The sequence below is a fragment of the Lates calcarifer genome, linkage group LG4 (genome assembly GCF_001640805.2).
Source record: "Lates calcarifer isolate ASB-BC8 linkage group LG4, TLL_Latcal_v3, whole genome shotgun sequence".
Classification (NCBI taxonomy): Eukaryota; Metazoa; Chordata; class Actinopteri; family Centropomidae; genus Lates; species Lates calcarifer.
Genome location: NC_066836.1, coordinates 21311899 through 21333472, shown reverse-complemented (window position 1 = coordinate 21333472; position 21574 = coordinate 21311899). Strand labels below are relative to the sequence as shown.

Below are 21574 nucleotides of genomic sequence, written 5' to 3'. Positions count from 1 at the left end.
TATCCCTGCAAGACCTGATGTCAGTCAATCAGTCTGTGCCCGCATGCACAGTTACGAAAACAGTCTATTCAGGCAACTTAAGTTAAAAACCACTGTGACTGAACATTGGCTAATTAGACCTCTGCTAAGGTTGGAGGTGGGGAGAACTATGCTGGAAAATGTGTGAGGGTTAGGGTTAGGCTTACATCAGATATTTTGCCTTAGAGTAGAAAAAGCACTGCTGTTACTAGTAACATCAACAAGGACTCTGTTTTATTCAAATATTCCACTGAAATGTGACAGTGAGCCAGCATGAACAATGCCAGGACTCTGAAACAAAAGCAGATATGGAATGGTCATAATGTTCTCACAACAGACTCTAGGAAGGGTTGAGTGATAGTTAGATAATACCCATAGATTGCAGATAACACCCTATTCTTTTAATCCTGACATTATATTTTACCAAGCTAATATACTGGAAAACATTGTTCAAACTGCTGAGACAAGAAAGCAGCTTAATTAGGTACAGTGTTAACAGTAGAAAATTATGACATGCAAAGTGACGTCCAAAATTATGATACTAAAATGTACTAAAACAATATGATAGTAAGTAAAAGCAATGCAGTGATTATGACCTCTGAATAATGTAAACATTTTGGCGTAGTATATCATGTTTTTTCTGCTTAAAAAGCTAATATTATGACTTTTTGCTTTAATTAATTTTTCTTTTAAATTTCTTTTTTTTTTATCCATTCTTTTTTATTTCTTGGCGGGAATGGGTGGTGAATGAGGAGAAACAAAAAAATGGAACCAGCGTTTTTAGAGTAGCGGCGGAATGTTTTAGCAAACGGACCACGGACAACTAGCTAGTTAGCGGTCGTTGGAAACAAAACCTGACTCCACTGAAAGCAAGTTCGAAATCCTTATAGCTAAGCATCTGCCATCAGTTTGGACCGCGTACTAATTTAATCCAGAAGTTGAGAGTTTTGTGGTGAAGATGGGGGTACCAAAATTCTACCGATGGATTTCAGAGCGTTATCCTTGTCTCAGTGAAGTTGTCAAGGAACACCAGGTAGGAAACCAGTGAAGAATATCGTTAGCTTCTTAAGCCACTGTTACCGATAGCCGCAGCGTTAGCTTAACTAGCTGCTGGCTATCAGCGAGCTAAGTATAGAGGGCCGTGGAACTTTTACTCCACGTAGCTTACCAGTGTTATTGCCTGGCCACAGGACAGCTCTCTTGTTGCAAAACATTTTTACTCCATTATTTAATTAGTCCCATCAAAAACCTGTCTTTATTTACCTAATGCCAACACTGACTCGCTTGCTGTTTTGCCTACTACGTGTACACATTTTAACGTTTAAAAAGGTCAAATGAATCTAATTTCCTAAATGTGTTACCACCGTGTGGTTTAGGTCTTTGTTGGGCAAGAACATTCTGACTAACAATAAACCACTCACAGGCAGCTAGCTAACTAACTTTACACTAATATGGAGGTGAATAGAGGCTACAGCTAGTTATTGTTGCCAGCTAGTTTACAACCACCGCGCTTTGTAATGTTTGTGAAGCTGTTTAAAAGGCAGTAATTACTTTTTTGTTGCTATCGGCCTGTAGTTAACATCAAGGGGAACATTTTCAGTTGACATTACATTAGTTGTTTTTTGGACTACTTCAGCGGCGCTGGAATGTACTTTAGTGACCTAGTTCCCTGTGTAGTGAGGAGGATAGTATTTCAGTGTTGGTTCAGCAGTTTCATCAGCTGGACGTGGTTGAGTGTCACTCTCATTGCATAAGACAGTGTGTGTGTGTGTGTGTGTGTGTGTGTGTGTGTGTGTGTGTTTAAGATAATGAAAAGAACGTGTTAAGTCAGCAACCTTTAACCTGGATCACACTGAATATGGAAAATATATTTTGTGCCCACCTGTGACTCTTTGGGACACTCCGCACTAACAGTTCAAGCTCACACAGAAATATTTACCCTCCTCTTGCAGACACACAAACTAAAAAAACACAGTTAAGTTTTTGTTGTTTAGAGATGCATTTCACTATGAACTATGAACAAACTTAAGTTGATCTTTTAACAGGAATATTGTGAAACATATTTCATCAGCCACTGTCATTGCATGTGTTTATGTTTCTCTCTTTCTTCAGATTCCAGAATTTGACAATCTCTATTTGGACATGAATGGGATTATCCACCAGTGTTCCCACCCGAATGATGAAGATGTCCACTTTCGCATTTCTGAGGAAAAGATTTTTGCCGACATCTTCCATTATCTGGAGGTGCTCTTTAGGATCATCAAGCCTCGCAAAGTCTTCTTCATGGCTGTGGATGGTGTCGCGCCAAGGGCAAAGATGAACCAGCAGAGAGGACGGAGATTCAGGTAGAGATGGATGGCGGATGAAAGAAACATGGGGAGATTGTTTCCTCTATTTGGGTATAGGGTGACATCCTGAATGGGTCAACTTGGGCCATCTGACCTGGCTCTGTGATCCTGTTTCAGACCTTAATTTAATGCTGACACATTCATCTGGATTTGGTGAGCCCAGGTTCCTTTTTATAACCTCAGGATTACCAAAATTATTATTTATTTTTATTGTTATTGTTATCATTATTATTACCGTACCCTATAAATGCAACTCCACTCATTCTCAAACACGCTTGAACGTGCTGGAGTAGCTTTTCATGAAGTGACCAAATAAAGACATGGAATTTTATGAGCATGCCTGCCCTATGATGTTGAATCTCAAGTGAAAATAATCACGCATTCTCTTTTAATTATCTGATCAAGATGACAATTCCATTTGCAAATACTGTACACCATCCAGAAGAATTTCCTGTCCTTTTTAATGTCTGTGGGACTGCAGTTGTAAACCTGTGTCATGTACAGGCTGCCTAACAAGGCAGATAGAGCTCCAAACAGACTAAACTAAAAAAACATTTGCTTTGCTTAAGACTGAAGAAACCAGACTACTGGCAAGAGCACAGCAAAAGCTGTGTGAGTGAGTTTGACCTGTTCTCTTTTATATCTGCTTGTGTGTCGGGGGTGGGGTGGGTGTCTGTGTGTCTAGGTCTGCCAAAGAAGCAGAGGATAAGATAAAAAAAGCCCTGGATAAAGGAGAGGTCCTTCCCACAGAGGCTCGCTTCGATTCCAACTGCATCACTCCTGGTAGGGATGCTTTCAAGCTGTACACAAGAATAACATCACACATTGAAACTGATTGAAGGACCTGTAACAGAATGTGTGAGGATAATTGTTCAGTTCAAGGTAGTAAATCTGTTCTCTCTAAATCTCTCTCTTTGTAAGTGATCAGTAAATAAATCTGGAATCACTTGTGTTTGAGAATTGTAATTCTCTATTAACCGAATTGAAAACATGTTCAGTTGTATTGCTGTGTGCAATTTTTCCTACCCACTAAGCATGTTACAGCAACACATTAGTCAATCCTAATGAATAGCTTTGTTCTACTGAATTTAAGCACTGCATTTTATTATTCTAGTGGTGCTGGGGATTTTCCCCAGAGACCAATCAGAGTTGTACCGTGTCTGTGTCCCACCCCTTGTATTGTCTTGCAGTTCCTCATTTAAAATTGACAGAAGTGTAGCAGCCACACAGTTGCAATCTGTTCTGGTTTGTTACCTCTTATAACAATGATTCCAATGAGGTTTACACAGTGAGGTGTGTCCATTTTAAATTTGGATCAGCTGTTTGTATCTGTGCTTATCCTGACTGAAATTACAGATCATCCCTACCTTGGATCGCCTTTTCAAGTGATCTTGGTCCCATTGTTTAGTTGGCACCATACCCCAGTTGTTTAAATGCTTTCACAGCAGCTGGAACGACCTGAACCAAACAGGCAAACACACAGTTAATATGAAATGAAACTGACAATTTAGGTGTGAAGGCAACATAACACAGTTTCAGTGTCAATGGTAATAGTGGTAATGGTTAGTCTATTTAAGTATAGATATTGTAGTGAAATTTAGACAATGTGGCTTGAGGTTATAATATTGATCTTCGGTTTTTAACTAGATGCAACCATTATTGTCAGTCAAAGTGTGGTGTTTTTAGCATGTTTTACACAGTGCTAACAGTATTAGATGTAAATTTGTCTTTTCTGAGAAAGTTAGCAGCAACTTCATATACTACATATCCTTTTTCCAGGCACTGACTTCATGGCAAGACTTCAGGAGCAGCTCAAATATTTTGTCCACAACAAGGTCTCCACTGACAAGCTATGGCAAAATGTCAAAGTCTACCTGTCTGGTCATGAGGTGTGTGAACAGCTGTTTTACACAGAATACGTTTCAGCAGCCTCTTTTCAGTTACAGTGATTCTGTCACAGCTTCAGTTGATATTGCTTGTACTTAGTGTGTGTTTCTCTTATAGACACCGGGGGAAGGAGAACACAAGATCATGGAGTTTATTCGCTCTGAGAACGCAAAACCGGGTCACAATCCCAACACCCGACACTGCCTATATGGCCTGGATGCTGACTTGGTAGTGTTTGTGTGCCTGTGGTTTAGACTTGTACATGTGTACATACATTACTGCTTAAATCCTGTGTGGATGTCGTAAGAGATGTTTATACCATCTGTGCACTCTGTTGTAGATAATGTTGGGTTTAACCAGCCACGAGCCAAATTTTTCCCTGCTCAGAGAAGAGGTCCGCTTTGGAGGAAAGAAATCCCAGAAAAGGTATGATATGCTTCTTCTGTCTCTCCTGTTTTTTTGAATAGGTTTTCTTTCATTTATTTTTTTTTCTCGTATGTTCGTATGTTCTACCATTTCCTGTGATTTTTTTGTAACACTGCTCTTTTCTACTCAACCAGAATAACAGCTCCAGAGGAGACAACTTTTCACTTACTTCACTTGTCTCTGATGAGGGAGTACATCGATTATGAGTTCTCTGAGCTCAGGGTGAGACAGACACACACACACACAAACACACAATATGAAAAGAGCAGCAAAGTTAGTATAATCATGCAAAATCCCAGATGAACTGTGGAAACAAAAAGGAATTTCAGTGCCAGGGAGAGTGTAAACTTTTTGGTGTCTTAATGAGTTCCATGTTATTGTACTACATGTAAGCTGTATTCTGGTTATGTTTATGGGTGTTTTTCAGAATCAGATTGGTTCTGATTATGACTTGGAGCGAATAATAGACGACTGGATTCTAATGGGCTTCCTAGTGGGAAATGATTTCATCCCTCACCTCCCTCATCTTCACATCAACCATGATGCTCTGCCATTGCTGTACAAGACATACATCAGTGTACTACCCAGCTTGGGGGGTGAGACACTCACACAAACAGTATCATGATGCTTATTTTAAATGAGAGTTAAAATGTTGCCCGCAAATATTAACCATGAGTTTCTGATGGTCTTGATATGATATTTCAGTTTCAGTTTTCAATTTGAAGTTTTCAGTTTTAAGTATGGTTTGAGCAGGTACAGCTGGTCAAATTGTTTGTACATGTCAGCCATTATAAACAGAAATCTCTGCTGCTAAAACGTATGCTATATACATAAAAAAAAATAAAATAAATAATAATCTGAATGAATCCTGTTTTCTGACCCAGGTTATCTGAATGAGAACGGCCATCTAAACCTCACAAACTTTGAGAAATACCTGGAGAAGCTTTCTGAGGTGAGACAGCGCTGTAAAGCTTAGTGTAAATTCTCCATTAATGTTGTTTTTTTTGTACCTTGTATATGTGTAATATTTACTGATCTGGTACAGCGTAGGCAGTTAGAGTTACCATTGTTGGCTTTCTTAAAGACCTGTTATTTTAAGAATAGGTGTTTGGCAAATTTAGTTTGAGTAGTTCAATTTTTATAGACACTTGTCATAAAGCGTAAAGTGTAGAATTAATTATTATATGATGGCATCTACTCTAGAAAACACACATTAAACAACATTTCTGGAACTGTTTGTTTCTCTTCTTGCCCTTCCTTGCCTCCTTCCAGTTTGACCGGGAACATTTTAGTGAAGTGTTTGTGGACTTGAAGTGGTTTGAGAGCAAAGTTGGTAACAAGTACCTGAATGAAGCGGCTGGACTTGCAGCAGAGAAGGAAGCTGCTAGCAAAGACACCAACAAGATGGAGGTAGAGATGCAGTGATAAAAATAAACCCAATATTAATTCACTGTTGCCATGTACAGTTTCTAACATGTGTTCCCTGTACTCAGTAATTCCTATCATTTGTCATGTGTGTGCCTAGGATTCCTCTCTCTGTCTGGCAGCTCTGACCTCATCAGATGAAGTGATTGGAGAAGGAAAGGTGACAATGACAGAGGATGAGGAAGAGGAGGATGATATGTTTGAGACAGAGTTCAGACAATACAAACGCACCTACTATATGACCAAGATGGGCGTGGACGTGGTGTCTGAGTGAGTGTGTAGATGCAAACGTGCAGTGAATCTTAAGAGAACCTGCTTCAGTGTGTTTATATTGTGTTTTGATATTGAAATCACAGTACTTGAACGTTAAAATGTTTGTGTGACATAGTTCTATTAAATATCTCAGTTTTTGTACTGGTCGAATCCTCCTATCCTTTTTTTAGTTATTTCACCATCACTAGGTAAGAAAAAAACAGACATTTATGGGCAAGTAAGGTCAAACGTATATGAGAATTGTCTGGAAACATTATGTGCTGCTTTTTAGTAGTTCATGCAAAGACATCAATTTGTAATTTGCAGATGTCCCTAAAATATGGTTTTCTTTTCCTATTTGCAGTGAGTTTCTTGCCAAACAGGCCAAGTGTTATGTGGAAGGCATCCAGTGGATTCTCCACTACTATTACCACGGGGTTCAATCCTGGAGCTGGTAATAACTTCTCTGTCATATGTCTTTTACTCTCTACTTTGTTTCTCTTAATTTCAGTGGTCTGGGGAAGTCAGATGAGTTAATGCACTCTCTTGAGAGATAAGGTTTTCAACCATGCAAAAAACAACTCGAACAAATCAGGAAAGAAACAGGATATTATGAGCCCCTCTGTCTGTTTTTTACAGTGTGTTCCATTTTAAAATCAGTCTTTAAATAATGTGTATATGTTTCTCTAGGTACTACCCCTACCACTACGCTCCCTTCCTGTCTGACATCAGGAATATATCTGGGTTAAAACTGACCTTTGACCTTGAGAAGCCCTTCATGCCCTTCCAGCAACTTTTGGCAGTCCTGCCAGCTGCCAGTATGGAACTGCTGCCTGAGTGTTACAGGGTAACACATACATATATAAACACACACACACACACACACACACACACACAGACACACAGACAGACATATACAGAACATGTGTATGTGTATATGTACTGTATGTTTAAGCTAAGATAAGAAATAAAAAAAAGATAATAAGATAATCCTTTATTAGTCCCACAATGGGGAAATTTACAATTTACATACATTAGTGTATGCATGCACAAGTTAACAATATATTTTTAATAGTTTTACCTGTTCTGTATTAAAAAAAAATAAAGATGATAATATATTAACTTCATTGTTTCAGCATCTGATGACCAGTCAAAGTTCACCCATTATTGAGTACTACCCTCTTGACTTTAAAACGGACCTCAATGGCAAGCAACAGGAGTGGGAAGCTGTGGTACTCATTCCCTTCATAGATGAGGTAAACACACACACACTTGGATGAAAAATAATGCTACATTTATGATAAAAACCATACTCATCAACAGCACAACTATGTGTATGTTTATTGAACAGAGGTGCTTACTAGCAGCCATGGAACCATATAATCACCAGCTGACCAAAGAAGAGAAAGCTAGGAATCGCCACACAGAGTGTGCAGTCTACTCATATGATGAGGAAATAGACTTCACATATGCCTCTCCCCTGCCTCAGCTATTCCCTGACATCATCCACTGCCATGCCAGGTAAAACACACACACACACACTCACACTTACCCACCCACAACACTAATTTGTCTCAAACAATCTCCTATTCAAGTGAATTTACTGCATTAAATCATTTACAGTTAATGATCACTGTATATGAGGAGAGTGGAAAGTTTTCACTTAAACTTGGAATGAAAGTATAACATGTGATTGTATCTGTTAATGATTACTGCTGAATTCAGCTAGTCATTGCTAGTCATGTTATAAAATAGCTTTAATATGCTTTCACACACCCAAATGCAACCATTGAAAACTAATTCAACCATTACACCCACTTTACACACATGCACGCTGGTGTTCATTGCAGGTTGATTGTTTTGTGTTTGGTTGTTTCAGGAAAGCACACATCCCCATGGATGCTTGGAAAGTGCCTTTGGACCATGTCAGCAGGCGCACCGACCGCTCAGCTCTGTACTTTTGTGGCTTCCCCACACTGCAACACATCAAACACAAGGTATTGTGTCTGTGCCCTAAAAGCTCTGAGCCCCAGCACAAGCTTTTACCTAAACCTTTATATACAGAAACTATGCCCTTGTTAGAGGGCAAATTTAATATCAACACCAGACATTTGTCCACCTTCTAAAGGAATAAACATTTTTTGAAGACTTGAAGTTGCTGTTTTGTAGGTTACTTGGAAGTATAAGAAATCATGCTTTCTCTCTCTTTCTCTCTTCTGTTTTGTTTACCCCTCTCTCTCATCCATGGGCTCACTTGCTTTAGTTTTATAAGAAGAAGAGTGGAGTGGTTGTGTTCCAGCAGAGCAGCAGAGGGGAGAACACAATACTAGAGATCCTTCCCAGCCAAGAAGGAGAGACGGTGAAGTTTAGTTTGTTGATTGATGTTGACAATGTAAAAAATGGTTATTTCTAAAGTAAATTAATTACAATTGTCTAAAATATTCCCTGACAAAGGTGTCTATAATATTTATATTTAAATGGATTTTGGAACTCTCATAGAAGTCTCGAAATATCAAAATCCCTCAAACTTAGTCTCCTGCTTTTCTCTCTCTTTTTTTCCTCTGCATCTCCAGGTATGTGATGATGTTGCTGCACAGGTATTGGGGAAGTCTGTGTTTGTGAACTGGCCCCATCTAGAGGAAGCTCGTATCATTGCAGTGTCAGATGGAGACACCAAGTAAGAATTAGCGCTGCAAATTACGCAAACACGAACAATGAAGCTTAATGTGTTAAATGTGTCTGAAAAATTAGCGGTTATTTTCAGACAAGCTGCTGCTGTTGTGTCTTTCTGTTGTCATGCAGGTTTTGTATGTTCTGGATTGATTTTGCCCATATGTAGGAAATGTGTTTTTTTGTCACACTGATTAAACGTATTTTGTCAAGCCATGAGAACTGAAATCAAAGAGTTACGTTGCTGAGAGAAAATACTTGAATTGTGATCATGATTAAGCTAATAACTCTGCATTCTTTTATGAGTCAAGCAGTGCTGTTGGTTAGAGTGTCTTTTTTACCACTTGGGGGCGCCAAAGTTAGACATTTTACAAGTTCTACACAATTTTTAATAGTAAACAACCTCACCAACATTCACCAAATGTAACGTGTATGTCAATTTGGTGAGTTCTTTTCAAGCACAGAGTTTGAATCCTTGGCTAAAGTGGCAAATCTCTCGCCCTGTTTTGCAGGTTTAGTCTGGAGGAACTGCCTGGTGTCCAAAGAGTGTATGATAGGCCCTCTACTCCTCCTCCCACCAAAGTCACCTGCCTGTCTGACAAGGAGCAGAAGGACTGGGTGAAAGATGTCCAGGGAATCACAGAATAGTAAGACACACAAAACAACTATAAAAGCAGCTGTATTTTCTCTTCTAATCCACAAAATGTTTTCTAAAAGAGCTTTTCATAACAATGTTGTTTTGAAAAAATGTTTTTACCTCGTTTGTGGCTAAGAGACCATTAAAACCACTGTAACAAGAGGGCTTTACTGTCTTGTTCTTTCCTAAAATCATGGTAAAGCATTACATTTGGCTCATTTCTTATGTTCATGATTGCTACCATATCTTATTTTTCATTCTCACAGCTACTTAAAGAGGAAAGGCATCGTGGTGAATGAGACCGCAGTGGTTTTGTATGGCCAGTTGCTGACAGGGAGGAAGTATGTCCCCAAACCCAATGGAGTGGTGGAACTAGAGAAACAGTGGGCCAAACAAGTTCTCCCTTTCGCCTACCAAACCGTGGTTAAGGTACATGTCTACATATATACATATACATTTTCACATAGACCTCTTCTTGATAACTGATAATCCTAAATACACTCCAGCACTTTGTCATCATCAGCTTCTCTTCCTCTCTCACTAACTCACCCGTCTCCCTTCATCTTCCCAGGACATCAAGGCCTTTTACTCCTCGCTGACCTGTTTTAAGAGCTTAGACGAGCTCTTTCCTCAAGCAACTACTGTCTTCATGGTGGGGAATCCGTACTACGGTGCCATGGGAGAGGTGTGTGATGAGCTCTCTACTTTCTAAATTCTATAATGATTACATAATCATAGAAATAATGGTTTGATTTCAGCAGCGTTCTCTGATTATTTTGGATGGTTTATTGAGAGCAACATGTTCTACATAAGCTTGTTGGCTCATTGATATGTGTCCTCCTGAATCACTATGTCTATTGTCACTGGCTGAACAGGTACAGGACTCCAGTGATGTCATTAAAGACGGTCGAGTGCGTGTGGTGTTCAGTGTGCCGCATGAGCCACAGCTGGAGCCCTTAATCCAGAATCAACACGTAAGACACATATATGCAATTGTTAAAGTAAAATAAAGTATTTTTCATCCCCACACATTTATGCCACGTGTATGTATGCTTGAGTGTGTTTGCATTTTTTAGAAATACTGTGTGAAGTACAGTCCCGGATATGTTCTGGCGTCTCGTCTCGGCATCACCAGCTACCTCGTCTCCCGCTTCTCAGGAAGCATCTTCATTGGCAGAGGCTCTAAGAAGAAGTGAGTGTTAGAGATATATTTATTTTAGACACCTTCACTCCCCATAGCAGAAATCTTGCATGTTCAATAGATAGCTTAGAAATATCTCTGGTTAATTTGACTAAATGTTAACATGACTATGTAAGGTTTTGCAGTTTTGTTTGTTCCACTTGTTAGAATTTCAACTAGTTTAATTTCAAACATTTTCTGCTTTCTCTACTGTGCTCCAATTGTTTCCTGCGCGTCACTGTGTGCAGTCCTTGTGGAGAGCAAAGAGCTAATGTTGGCTTGAACCTGAAGTTCAACAAGAAGAATGAAGAGGTTCCTGGATACACCAAGAGAACTGAAAAAGAGTGGCTCTACTCTGCTGCCGTGGAGGAACTGCTAGCTGAATACCTGGACAGGTAAAAAAACGAAACAACAACAACAATAAAACTGTTCTCTGTCTCTTCACAGCTCAATAGGAAAAATGTTTTGCCACTGAAACACGTTCAATTCTTTCACTTTTTTATACTATTTTAGTCAAAAGTACCATATTTGTGAAAAATACAACATTGTTAAATGCAGAGTTTAAATATTTTAAATGAGGTTTTTTTTATGTTTTTGTAGATTTTCTGAGGTATTCAACTCAGTGTCCAGAAACAGTCATGATGATGTTTTCTATGAAGATGACATCTGGCCTGGAGAGGACCAGAACGGAGCAGAGAAAGTTGCTGAAATCACCTCATGGTTGAAAAGTCACCCAGTCAGTTCCATCAGCAGGGCGTCATGTGACCTGCAGGTGCTGGACGCTGCCATAGTGGAAAGGATTGAGGAGGCAGTGGAGAAAACGAAGGTGACATCTGCGCTCTAACCTGGTTCCAAATTTCAGAAATTCTCTCTGTCAGTTTTATAGTGTGTGTGCTCAGTGTCCTCCATGCACAAACCTCTCCCCCTTTTTCCCCATAACTCACTCTCAGGTGAAGAAGAGCACCAAGAAAGTCCGTGTGACTGTTAAACCTCATCTGCTCTTCAGGGTAAGTGCATTTTGGCTGCATGTCAGCCCATATGGGTTATTACTTGAGAAGTCAGACTGGTGACATGGCTTTAACATTCAAGAGTAAGCAACAGTTTATTCAGATGCAAAGTCATGAAGAGATATAAATTTACATAAATTGTTGTATTCACTATGATTACGTTATGGTTGTATATTTAATGAATAATAAAATGATAGAATGATAATCCTTAAGATTTCAGTTGTTGTTGCTGCTGTTGAATAAATGCCTGCGTTTGTGTAGCCGTTGGAGCAGCAGCAGGGTGTGGTTCCAGACCCAGATGCAGAATATCGGACTGTTTGACAGAGTGGTCAACATCAGGGAGAGCTTCACCGTCCCACTGGGACTCAGAGGAACGGTTATTGGCATTAAAGGAGGTGAATACACAATATCATTTCTTTCATCCATTGATTTCTTTGTGTAGTTAAAAAATTCTACCAAACCCCCAGCACCAATCGCGGGAAATGTGTGTGAAATAAAGGAGGATATATTCATGGAAGTGTCACGTCATGTTGTGTGTGATGTTGTGCTTTCAGCGGAGCGTGAAGCAGAGGTTCTCTATGAGGTGCTGTTTGATGAAGAATTTGCTGGTGGTCTCAACATCAGGTAATTGAACTAAGTGATGGTGTACTGTGTGATTAAACAAAACTGCAGCATATATACATAAATATATGTCCTGAGTGAATACCCACCCCACACCAGACTGATCTCTGAGCAGACATGTGACCTCTGTGTTATTGGTCTGTCTCCTCAGGTGTACGTCACCTCGTGGTTACCGCCTCCCTCCGTGTGCTCTCATCAATCTTTCCCATGGAGCCCGAGTGGATCACACCTCACACAAACTCACCGCCATCGTCAAACCTCAGCCCGTCACTGGTGCTAACTTCAACTCACAACGCCAGCTGGCCGGCCTCAACCATTCGCCACGGTCACCCTTCATACCCACACAGGTAAGAGGGGAGAGAATGCACACAATGCAGCAGCACACTGTTTTTTCTCCTGTTTGAAATGATAAAACAGTTTGAAATGTTGTGTGTCTTAAATAACTCCTTCATCCTCTTAATTTCCTCCATACTTTTGCCCTGAGCTCGCTCTCTCTCTCTCTCTCTCTCTCTCTCTCTCTCTCTCTCTCTCTCTCTCTCTCTCTCTCTCTCTCTCTCTCTCTCTCTCTCTCTCTCTCCTTCTCTCACCCTTCCACATCTCAACTCCTTATGTGTAGCATAACAACAAACATGGTGTAGTGAAGGCAGCCTCCCAGGGCAACAGGAACTCTCCCTCTAAGGGTCCCATACAGAAACAACACGCCAAGGTAAGTGCGAGGTTGCCTGTATTCTCACTTTTATAGGCTGTTATCACTTCTACAGGCTTTCTCACCATGTGACCTTGTAAATGTACATGGTATATATTGTAATATGCAGACTATGTGCACAAAGTGACAGTTGGGGTGCTGTGTACCAAAGGTGCATAATGTTTTCTCTTTTTATCCCCACATCTCCATCCAGAGTAAAGAGGAGCTACAGTAATGTGTGGCAGTCTCTGCAGAACTCAGGCCCTCCTAACAAACCTCCTGCCCACTGGCAGAATAATGTAAGCCCTTTTGTGTGTATGTGTGTGTTTGGATGCACTATTCACACAACACAGAGGTGTCACCAGTGGTGACTAAGTGTGAGACTTTGTACAACAACACAGAGCAGGTGAAGACATAAATGAGCATCACCTGGACTACAGATAACACACATTGTCACAGGGGAGAGTTGACATCAATACAGGAGAGGTGTAGTGTGTGTTGAAAGCAAAGAAAATAAGTCACACATTTGCAAAGTACCAGTTGTGCTGACAAATAGAGATACTGATCATAAAAGTTTTTTTTTTTGGTGGGACTTCAAAATTTCTTCTTGTCTTTGGCAACTCTAGGAAGGACACTCCCAACAGGGGAAGAACCAGCACACAACCTCCAACAAAGCTGTGAGTACACACTCACATGCATACAATATATGAACACTTAGAATTCAGGCAGCGTAGAAGCACAATGTCAAGGTCATCAGCTCTACAGACAACAGCTGCGCTCGTAACTCATATCAACATATAGTGATAGATGTTAAAATATATGTGTTGTGTGAACAGCGAGTTGTGTTGGTTTGATTTTGGATGCAGACATTTGCTTTAATGTGTGCATGTGCTTGATATATTGTGTGTGTGTGTGTCTGTAGAATGATTGAAGTCTGTGTCTGTCTGCAGGCCCCAGTTGGTGGCATCAGACTGTTGAAGAAAAATGAAGATGCTGATTCCCTTTTCCCCTCACAGAACACAGCTAATAAGGTAAACCCACACCCAGATACGCACTATTAACCTCTTTTCTCAAGTCTGTTGGTCCTCTTTCAACCACTGTGTGAGCCTCACTGAGCTGTAAGGGACAGTACAAGGGTCGAAAGCATCAGCTGAGCTAGTTGACGGGTTTAAATCTGTCCAAGCTGTATGTGTAAAATAATGACTCCCTACCCTCATTCTACTGTGTCCTCTAACATTTCTCTCACTTAGGCTTCGACTGAGTTTGAAGAGCTCATTGCCAGTCTGAAGATCTCTAAGGGAAACCAACATGCCCCACCTCCTCCTGCTCCTCCACAAGCACCCATTAGCCAGCCAGATGGTCCATTGTCTCCACAGTCCTTCGCCATGGTGAGTGTTGGAGGCACAGACTGGTCGGTAGTGGTCTTCTGGTTAGAGTAAAACAGACCAACATTGCAGAATGTATCATGTACTTGTGAATCATGAGGTATGGTGGCCAGATGTTGTATCTATATTCCAGCCTTTCTATGCTTATTAAAGTCAGAGTTGCTGTAACAATTTGAAGCTTTGAACTTAGTTTGTGCATTGGTTGTTGTTGTAGAAGGGAACCCTGGTTCTAAAGGAAATGCTGAAGATTGACAGTGCTGGAACAGAAAGTCCCTCTTTCCAGGACACTGCTAATACCACCCACCCTGGAGGTCAGCAGCAGAACAGGAGACGATCCTCTAAGAAACTAGGTAAGTAACTGACCACTACACCACAGCCAAATTTACTGCAACCAGATTTACAAACCAAGGAAGAGTTTCTGAAAAGCACCTCTCTATATACAACATGTTGTCGCTCATTTTCATCCTTGTTTCTGTTCCTCCAGCAGCGAAGATGAACGCCCCTCATGGTGACACAGTTGGATTATCTTCTCCTGCATCAGCTGCCCCCACCACCCTCCCAAACACTGTGCTGGCCAGTAAGGTGTCAGAGCTGGCGTGCATGTGTGTGGGATTAGGCATGGCACCACCTGAGTTCAGCTATATACGCAACAGACAGGTAATAAAGCAGATTTTACGGTGGTCTTTCACATACAGTGGCTTCAGAGTATTTTGCTCACTTTGTTTTGTAGATTTAATTTTAAATGACAGTTGTTTTTTGCCCATCAGTCTATGCTCATTAATCCAAAATGTGCAGTATAAAATTGAGAGTGAAATTTCACATTCATAAAAGTATTCAGACCCTGAATACCTGTGAACACTGTGGCACTCCAAATAGTAGGCAGGTGCATGCTTCTGTGAGGAATGAATGTAGCCAGTCACAGATAGGCTCTTAAAGAAAACCTGTGCACATGAGCTGAGACAATGGGGCAGTGGTTCATCTTTCAGCACAGTGTAAATGACAATGACCTAAAGCATTCAGCCAAGACAATGCAGGCAAGGCTTTAGGACAAGTCTCTGACTGTCCTTGAGAGCACCAGACAAAGCCCAGTCTTAAACCTCCAGAGAAAATCTGTGCAGAGACCTACACATGATATTTCACAGATGCTTCCCATTCAGTCTGACAGAGCTTGAGAGGATCTGTCAGGAAGAACTGGATAAACTGCCCAAATGTGAGAGTGCAAAGCTTGAGACTTACTGAAGAAGATTCAAAGCTGTAACTGCTGCATAAGCAGTTTTTGCAAGGTTTACAAGGAGATTTGTCATTATGTTCTTTGTCCTTATGGATTAGTTGAGTGTTTTATCCATTTCAAAATGAAATCTACAACACAAAGTCTCTTAAGCCACTGTACAGCTGGCATATATTTAACATTTTTTGTCTCATTTTACTCGCCTTTCACAAGTGTTACAAACTACTATGTTTTCATTCAGATATTTCTATTTTTTCCCCCACAAATGTTTTGTCATCATTTCCTGGACATTTTCACTAAACTTGTCCTTCATCTCCACAGGGTTTAGTCGTGTGTCAGGTGAAGCTGTCCAATGGGTTGATGGTTCATGGTCCACAGTGCCAATCAGAAAATGATGCCAAGGAAAAAGCTGCTTTCTTTGCCCTCCAAAGACTGGTACAACACACACACACACACACACACACATACATACACACACACACACATACATACATTTGTGTTTCTGTGCATGAGAGTGATTTAATGGCTATCCAAACTGTAAGACACCTGCATAAAAACACAGATATCATCATTTATAACCAAAGCCTCTCTGTCTGTGTCAACTGTGTATCTGTAGAACTCAGTGGGATCAGGCTTCCCCCTCCCACCTCCTCTTTATCCCGGAGTGGGTCAGATTCGACCACCACCCATAGGAGCCATGACCCCGGTCTTCAAGCCAACAAGGTCAGTCTTCCCTCCTTACATTTTAGTTTAATAAACTGTTGAGGTCGTAACTTGTACAGTATCTCTTTGAGGGCAGTAGTAACAGAGTTCAGTAACTTTCAGGAGGGAATGGTAAACCCAAAGGGAACAGATGTCTGATTACTCATATCTCCAATTCATTGCTTTTGGCATTTGCTCTCATGTAAAAGAATTTGAACCTTTTGTATGCTGTTTTCTCTTGCTCTTTTTCCCAGGTGGTTTGCTGTTGCCCCACCAGGGCTACGCTCCTGCCCCTCTGTGGGGAATGGCGCTGCCTCCACACCACCAGAGCCAACCGTTTTATGGAGCAGCAGGAACCTTCCCTGGAGCCGCCCGCCCCCAGCCTGCAACAACACTGCCCATCGGCTCACACAACCAGTTCATCCCGTTACAGGTTAACACATGCATATAATGGGAGCCAGACAGAATGAATTAGTGTAGAAGTGTATTGCTGTTTCTTTACACTAATAAAGTCATGCTCCCATCATGGTAACCCAGCTTTGTGCTTGTCCTCTGACCCTGACAGGTAACCAAGAAGCGGGTCTCAGCCAACAAGAAGAACCAGGAAACTCGCGAGTTTTACAGCGCTGCTCAAACTGTGGCCAGGAACCAATCACAGAAAGCCCAGAACCAGCCCTCCGGCCAATCACAAATCCAGAGCGAACCACAGAGTGGTAAAGTCGACCAGCCACACCAACATGCTGCCAACAGCGCCCTCTCTTCGTCCGGTGCCAGTCTAGCAGATGCCGTTTCCTCAACGTCAGCGGCCCCTCACACGCCCCCTCGACAGAACATCCCATCCACAGGCCACACCCCCGGCTCCGCCTCCAAGAGGAAGCACAGAAAGCTGGCTGTCAACTTTGAGGCGGCTAAAGTCTCAGAGTGATGAGCTGGGATTTGTGTGTGTGTATGTGTGTATGTGTGTGTGTGTGTGTGTGTGTGTGTGTGTGTGTGTGCGCGTGTGGTGCGCGTGTGTGTGTGTGTGTAGTGTTTTTAAGTTTATGTTTTAAAGCCTGACTCAGCATCTCTGATCAAAACCTCCTCAATGTGAAAGTTTCTTTTCACGAAACATTTCAACACAGAAAGCAGCTTAAGTTGAAACAAGGGCACAGAGCAAACTTTGCATTTCCTTTTCTGTTTATGTTTATGTTTGAGCAAACAAAAATTCTCCCAATTTTAGTGCCATCTTCCCCAAAACACACCCCAGAAATATCAGTGATGGAATTCCTTTGTCCCTTCCCTCAGTTATGTCAATGTTAAAAAAAAACAGACCTGGCTAGTAGTGTAGTGCTACATTCCCTCTGACGTGTTGCCTTCTTAACCTTTTTTGTGGCCGGTGTGAGCCTGCAGGTTGCTGTACAGTTAGCTTACTGCTATGGAAAGCAATCCAGTATACTGGCTAGAAGAGTAGTTATAGCTCTTTTTTACTGAAGCCAAATTAGCATTTGATTCAGACTATTAGTGCTGTATTCAGTACACATAGCGGAGAACTATGATTCCTTACAGCCAAAGTTTTATTTTTGTGGCCCTGGGCTGTACTAACCAAGTAACTGACAGTCATACTGATTGTTAAAAAAACCCATGTTCGTCAAATGGATCTAAAAGGCGAAGAGTTAAAGTAATTCCTGAACTGTCCGATGTAAACATCCACTCACAAAGCTGCTGTCGTAGTTGTGTGCACTGGCAGTTTTTGTGTGCAGTGACAGATTATTCGGGACATTTCACGGGTGCTCACCTTCAGCCTCCTCTGACCCGTGTTTTGTGATGTTGTCATGTTTCAAGATCTCAGCAGTTTGGCTGATATCTTCGATTCCTGATGTCCACTTGTTTGTTCGAGCTCGGCCTGGTTAAGAATGTGTAGTAAAGGAAGTGAAATGCTGCCTTAGTGTATCCTCATTAAATATTAATTTTATGGAAATAAAGAAAACAATAGCTACTCATCAGCCAGTATATTGGAAAATATGAGAATTTTACAGTAACTAAAACCTTAAGTGCAAAACATGTTTTCTCTTTGGACATAACAACCTATAGAAACTGAAATGAATATGGTGTTATTGGATATTTTAATCCCATCCAGCCTCCTCACATGTCAGTTCTCTACCGTCCAGCTTCACCCCTTCAGAGCGATGCCTTGTGTATTTAAGGACAGGAGAGTTTTCACACTGACTTAAGCTACTGATGTCATCTTTACTCTGGAGACAATATGGCAGCGTAGACTGAGAACACACATCTGAATGCTGATTTGTTGAGATCCATCATGCTCCTGGTCACACAGTGCCCTTGATATTTTGGAAACCCTCTTGGATCAAATTTAGATCTCGGTTCTCAGGGACATGTAGCCATGGTAGAAACCCTCTTCAGATTTGCACTGCAGTGGCAACTACTGCCTGCTTTCTCTCTGAGTACTTGTAGACACTAAGTTATTTACATGTACATACTTCAGTGAACTAGTTTGAATGCACATGATGCTGCGTTGGCCTTGTTTTTTTTTTTGTTTTTTTTTTTTTTAGGGAGTGTTGTTGTATTCATTAAGTAGAAATACCTGCCTTCCGTCATGGCTACACTTGTATATACTGGTATATGAAGCATTACAGTCATTTGTATCAAAATTCATCAGCTTTGTCAGGTTTGGATCAGCTGTGTTAATTGGACCGACATTCATGATCTGTTTTAAGGTTTCCCATTTGATTGTGATGATCATTTCTTATTAAGATTCCCAACCTTCTATTTTATACCTCGCTGCATTTTTATTCTTTTTTGTGGTTTGTGAACAACACCTCCAAAGTAAAAAGTTTGCACACATTGCAGAATTATGTGGACATGAGAACTGATTGGAAGAGAGCCCCCACCACCCACATACACACATACACACACCACGTTTGATTTTGCCACTGCAGAGCTGTTTTACACCAGCAGATAACCCAGAGTGACTCAACCTACAGTAACAAGAGAATTCAAACCTCCAGTGGATTGTTCATTTTATTTTTATAAACTGGACCCTTTGAAGTCCTTTAATTTTATTGTTGCAGTCTACAAACAAATTAGATTTACTGAGTTCTGTTGGACCTATAGGACCACTTACACTGCCAGATTCCAAAAGCAACTTGATTCAAAATGCATCTTTCTGTTTTTAATTGACTGGTGTCAGGAGATTGTGGCTAATTTTACACAGGTGCAAAAAAAAAAAAAAAAATGCATTTTTTTGGTCTTTGTTCTTTTTTTCAATAAGATGAAATATAATTTTCTTGTGAATGTGGGACCTCTCAAAGTTTATAAAACCACGTACTTAGACTTTTTAAATACGAACCAAAATTTTGATTTTATTGATTATGTAAAGATTTCTCATGTATGACAGATATCTCATATAACATTGTTTGTATTTTTCAAACATTTCCATTTGAGTCTGATACTTTTGTTATTATAGTTCCCTCAGTGACCTTTCAGTGGCATGTGGGATATGATTTGAGAGCCACACACAAGTGGTAATTGATAAGACTGAAAAAAATGGACATATAGAGACAGTACCTATGACTATATGAGTTGCATATTGGTTATTTTTGAATCTGTGTAAATGCAGCCAAAGAGATTTGTAACTCTAACATAACATTGTTGTATTTAAACCATTAATGTATTCACATTATGTGCCCACTAAATTGAATATAATCTCTGAGATGCTTTGCGAGTTAAATTTTGGGCTTCATTGTACACCTCTATACTCACCTGGACTTGTGTACATAAGCACACATCCATACAAAATCTCTCCATTTTAAAGATCTTTTTTTCTTCTTTTTCAAGCTATGGATTTTATGGATACCCTTTTTATAGACATCTTAAGGTCTTTTCTAAACAATCTGAGTACTTATTGTTTCAATAATGTTTGTGGTGAAGCTACAGTGATGGAAGCAGCTGTGGCGATGAGTAAATCAGATTTACTTTGTCCTTGTTTTGAGGGACACAGGCCTATTGTCTAATTTGTGTGTTCTTTTTTTAGGCTGATCTGTATCCTAACACCGACCCTGGGACTCAAGTCTATAAGGCTCTGGTGCAATAAGGGGAGGTTTTAAAACATTTTGGAGACTGAAGCACACCTGTTGTATATCTGTTTTTTTTTTTTTCCATTTCTGTGCTTTGGAAAGTAAGTAGAGAATTCTCAATATTAAAAGATAATGACTTGCTGTTTTGATTCAGGAATGTGCTGTACATATCCATTTAATAAAGTCAGTCTTTTGTTAAAATGTGGTTGCCTACCATTTTAATGAGAAAACCAAGTCTACTTCCTTCCCAAATGAAGCCTTGAACCCACGAGCAACAAAATGCATCATTACTCTGTTTAATGCTCAGATGTTTTGCTGCTACAGCCTCATTTGGTCTGGTATGACCACTAGATAATAGTGGCCAATAGGAGCTAATGTTAATGATGTTTAAATATCCTACATATTTGATACTAGGAGCGACACAATGGTGCAGCGGTTAGCACTGTCGGGCTTTGAGCCTGGTTCACCTGGGCCTTTTCTGTGTGGAGTTTTCATGTTCTCCCTGTTCTTTCCAGGTATTCCAGCTTCCTCCCACAGTCCAAACACATGCAGGATTAATTGGTGACTAAACTGGCTGTAGGTGTGAATGGTTGTTTGTCTACATGTGTTGGCCCTGCGATGGACTGACGATCAGGCCTCTCGCCCAGTGTCAGCTGGGATAGGATCCAGCCCCCCCGCGGCCCTTAATGGGTAGGTGGTATAGATAATGAATGAATGTATTTGGTACTCCTTGATGACTCTTCTTTACTTGTCCCACTGTAAAGTCCATGAAATTGCATTTGCCATTATTTCCTCACTTTACTTAACTGCTGTCCAAGCTGGAGCATCTTGCTTTAAACCTGTTGTCTAAATTTAAAAACCCAGCATCATTGTGGTTCAGTTGAAGTGTGTCCTTGATTTGCATTTGCTCCCTACAAAAGTAGAATTACTACACCTCTGTGTTACACCCTGGATGAGATCAGAGCAACAGAAGATGTAACATACATCTGTCCATTCTAGACTTGCTTGACCTGAAAAAATGTTGATTTAA

General features: G+C 40.6%; 1 protein-coding gene across 1 annotated transcript; it reads left to right on the top strand.

Annotated features, from left to right (window-relative positions):
• Positions 1 to 817: 817 nt before the first annotated feature.
• On the top strand, positions 818 to 20745 carry xrn1 (5'-3' exoribonuclease 1). The gene is given in 40 exon segments (XM_051070174.1): positions 818 to 1051; positions 2131 to 2363; positions 3052 to 3149; positions 4146 to 4255; positions 4371 to 4481; positions 4594 to 4679; positions 4814 to 4901; positions 5107 to 5275; positions 5564 to 5631; positions 5952 to 6089; positions 6205 to 6374; positions 6721 to 6810; positions 7047 to 7203; positions 7493 to 7612; positions 7708 to 7877; positions 8236 to 8353; positions 8620 to 8715; positions 8930 to 9033; positions 9539 to 9673; positions 9930 to 10092; positions 10235 to 10348; positions 10539 to 10637; positions 10740 to 10855; positions 11092 to 11238; positions 11444 to 11669; positions 11794 to 11850; positions 12112 to 12162; positions 12164 to 12245; positions 12405 to 12474; positions 12623 to 12818; positions 13088 to 13188; positions 13383 to 13455; positions 13783 to 13833; positions 14107 to 14187; positions 14407 to 14544; positions 14756 to 14891; positions 15026 to 15198; positions 16091 to 16204; positions 16386 to 16904; positions 17037 to 20745. Coding segments are annotated over 39 exon segments (4662 nt in total). The 5' UTR covers positions 818 to 976; the 3' UTR covers positions 16524 to 16904; positions 17037 to 20745.
• The last annotated feature ends 829 nt before the right edge of the window (positions 20746 to 21574 follow it).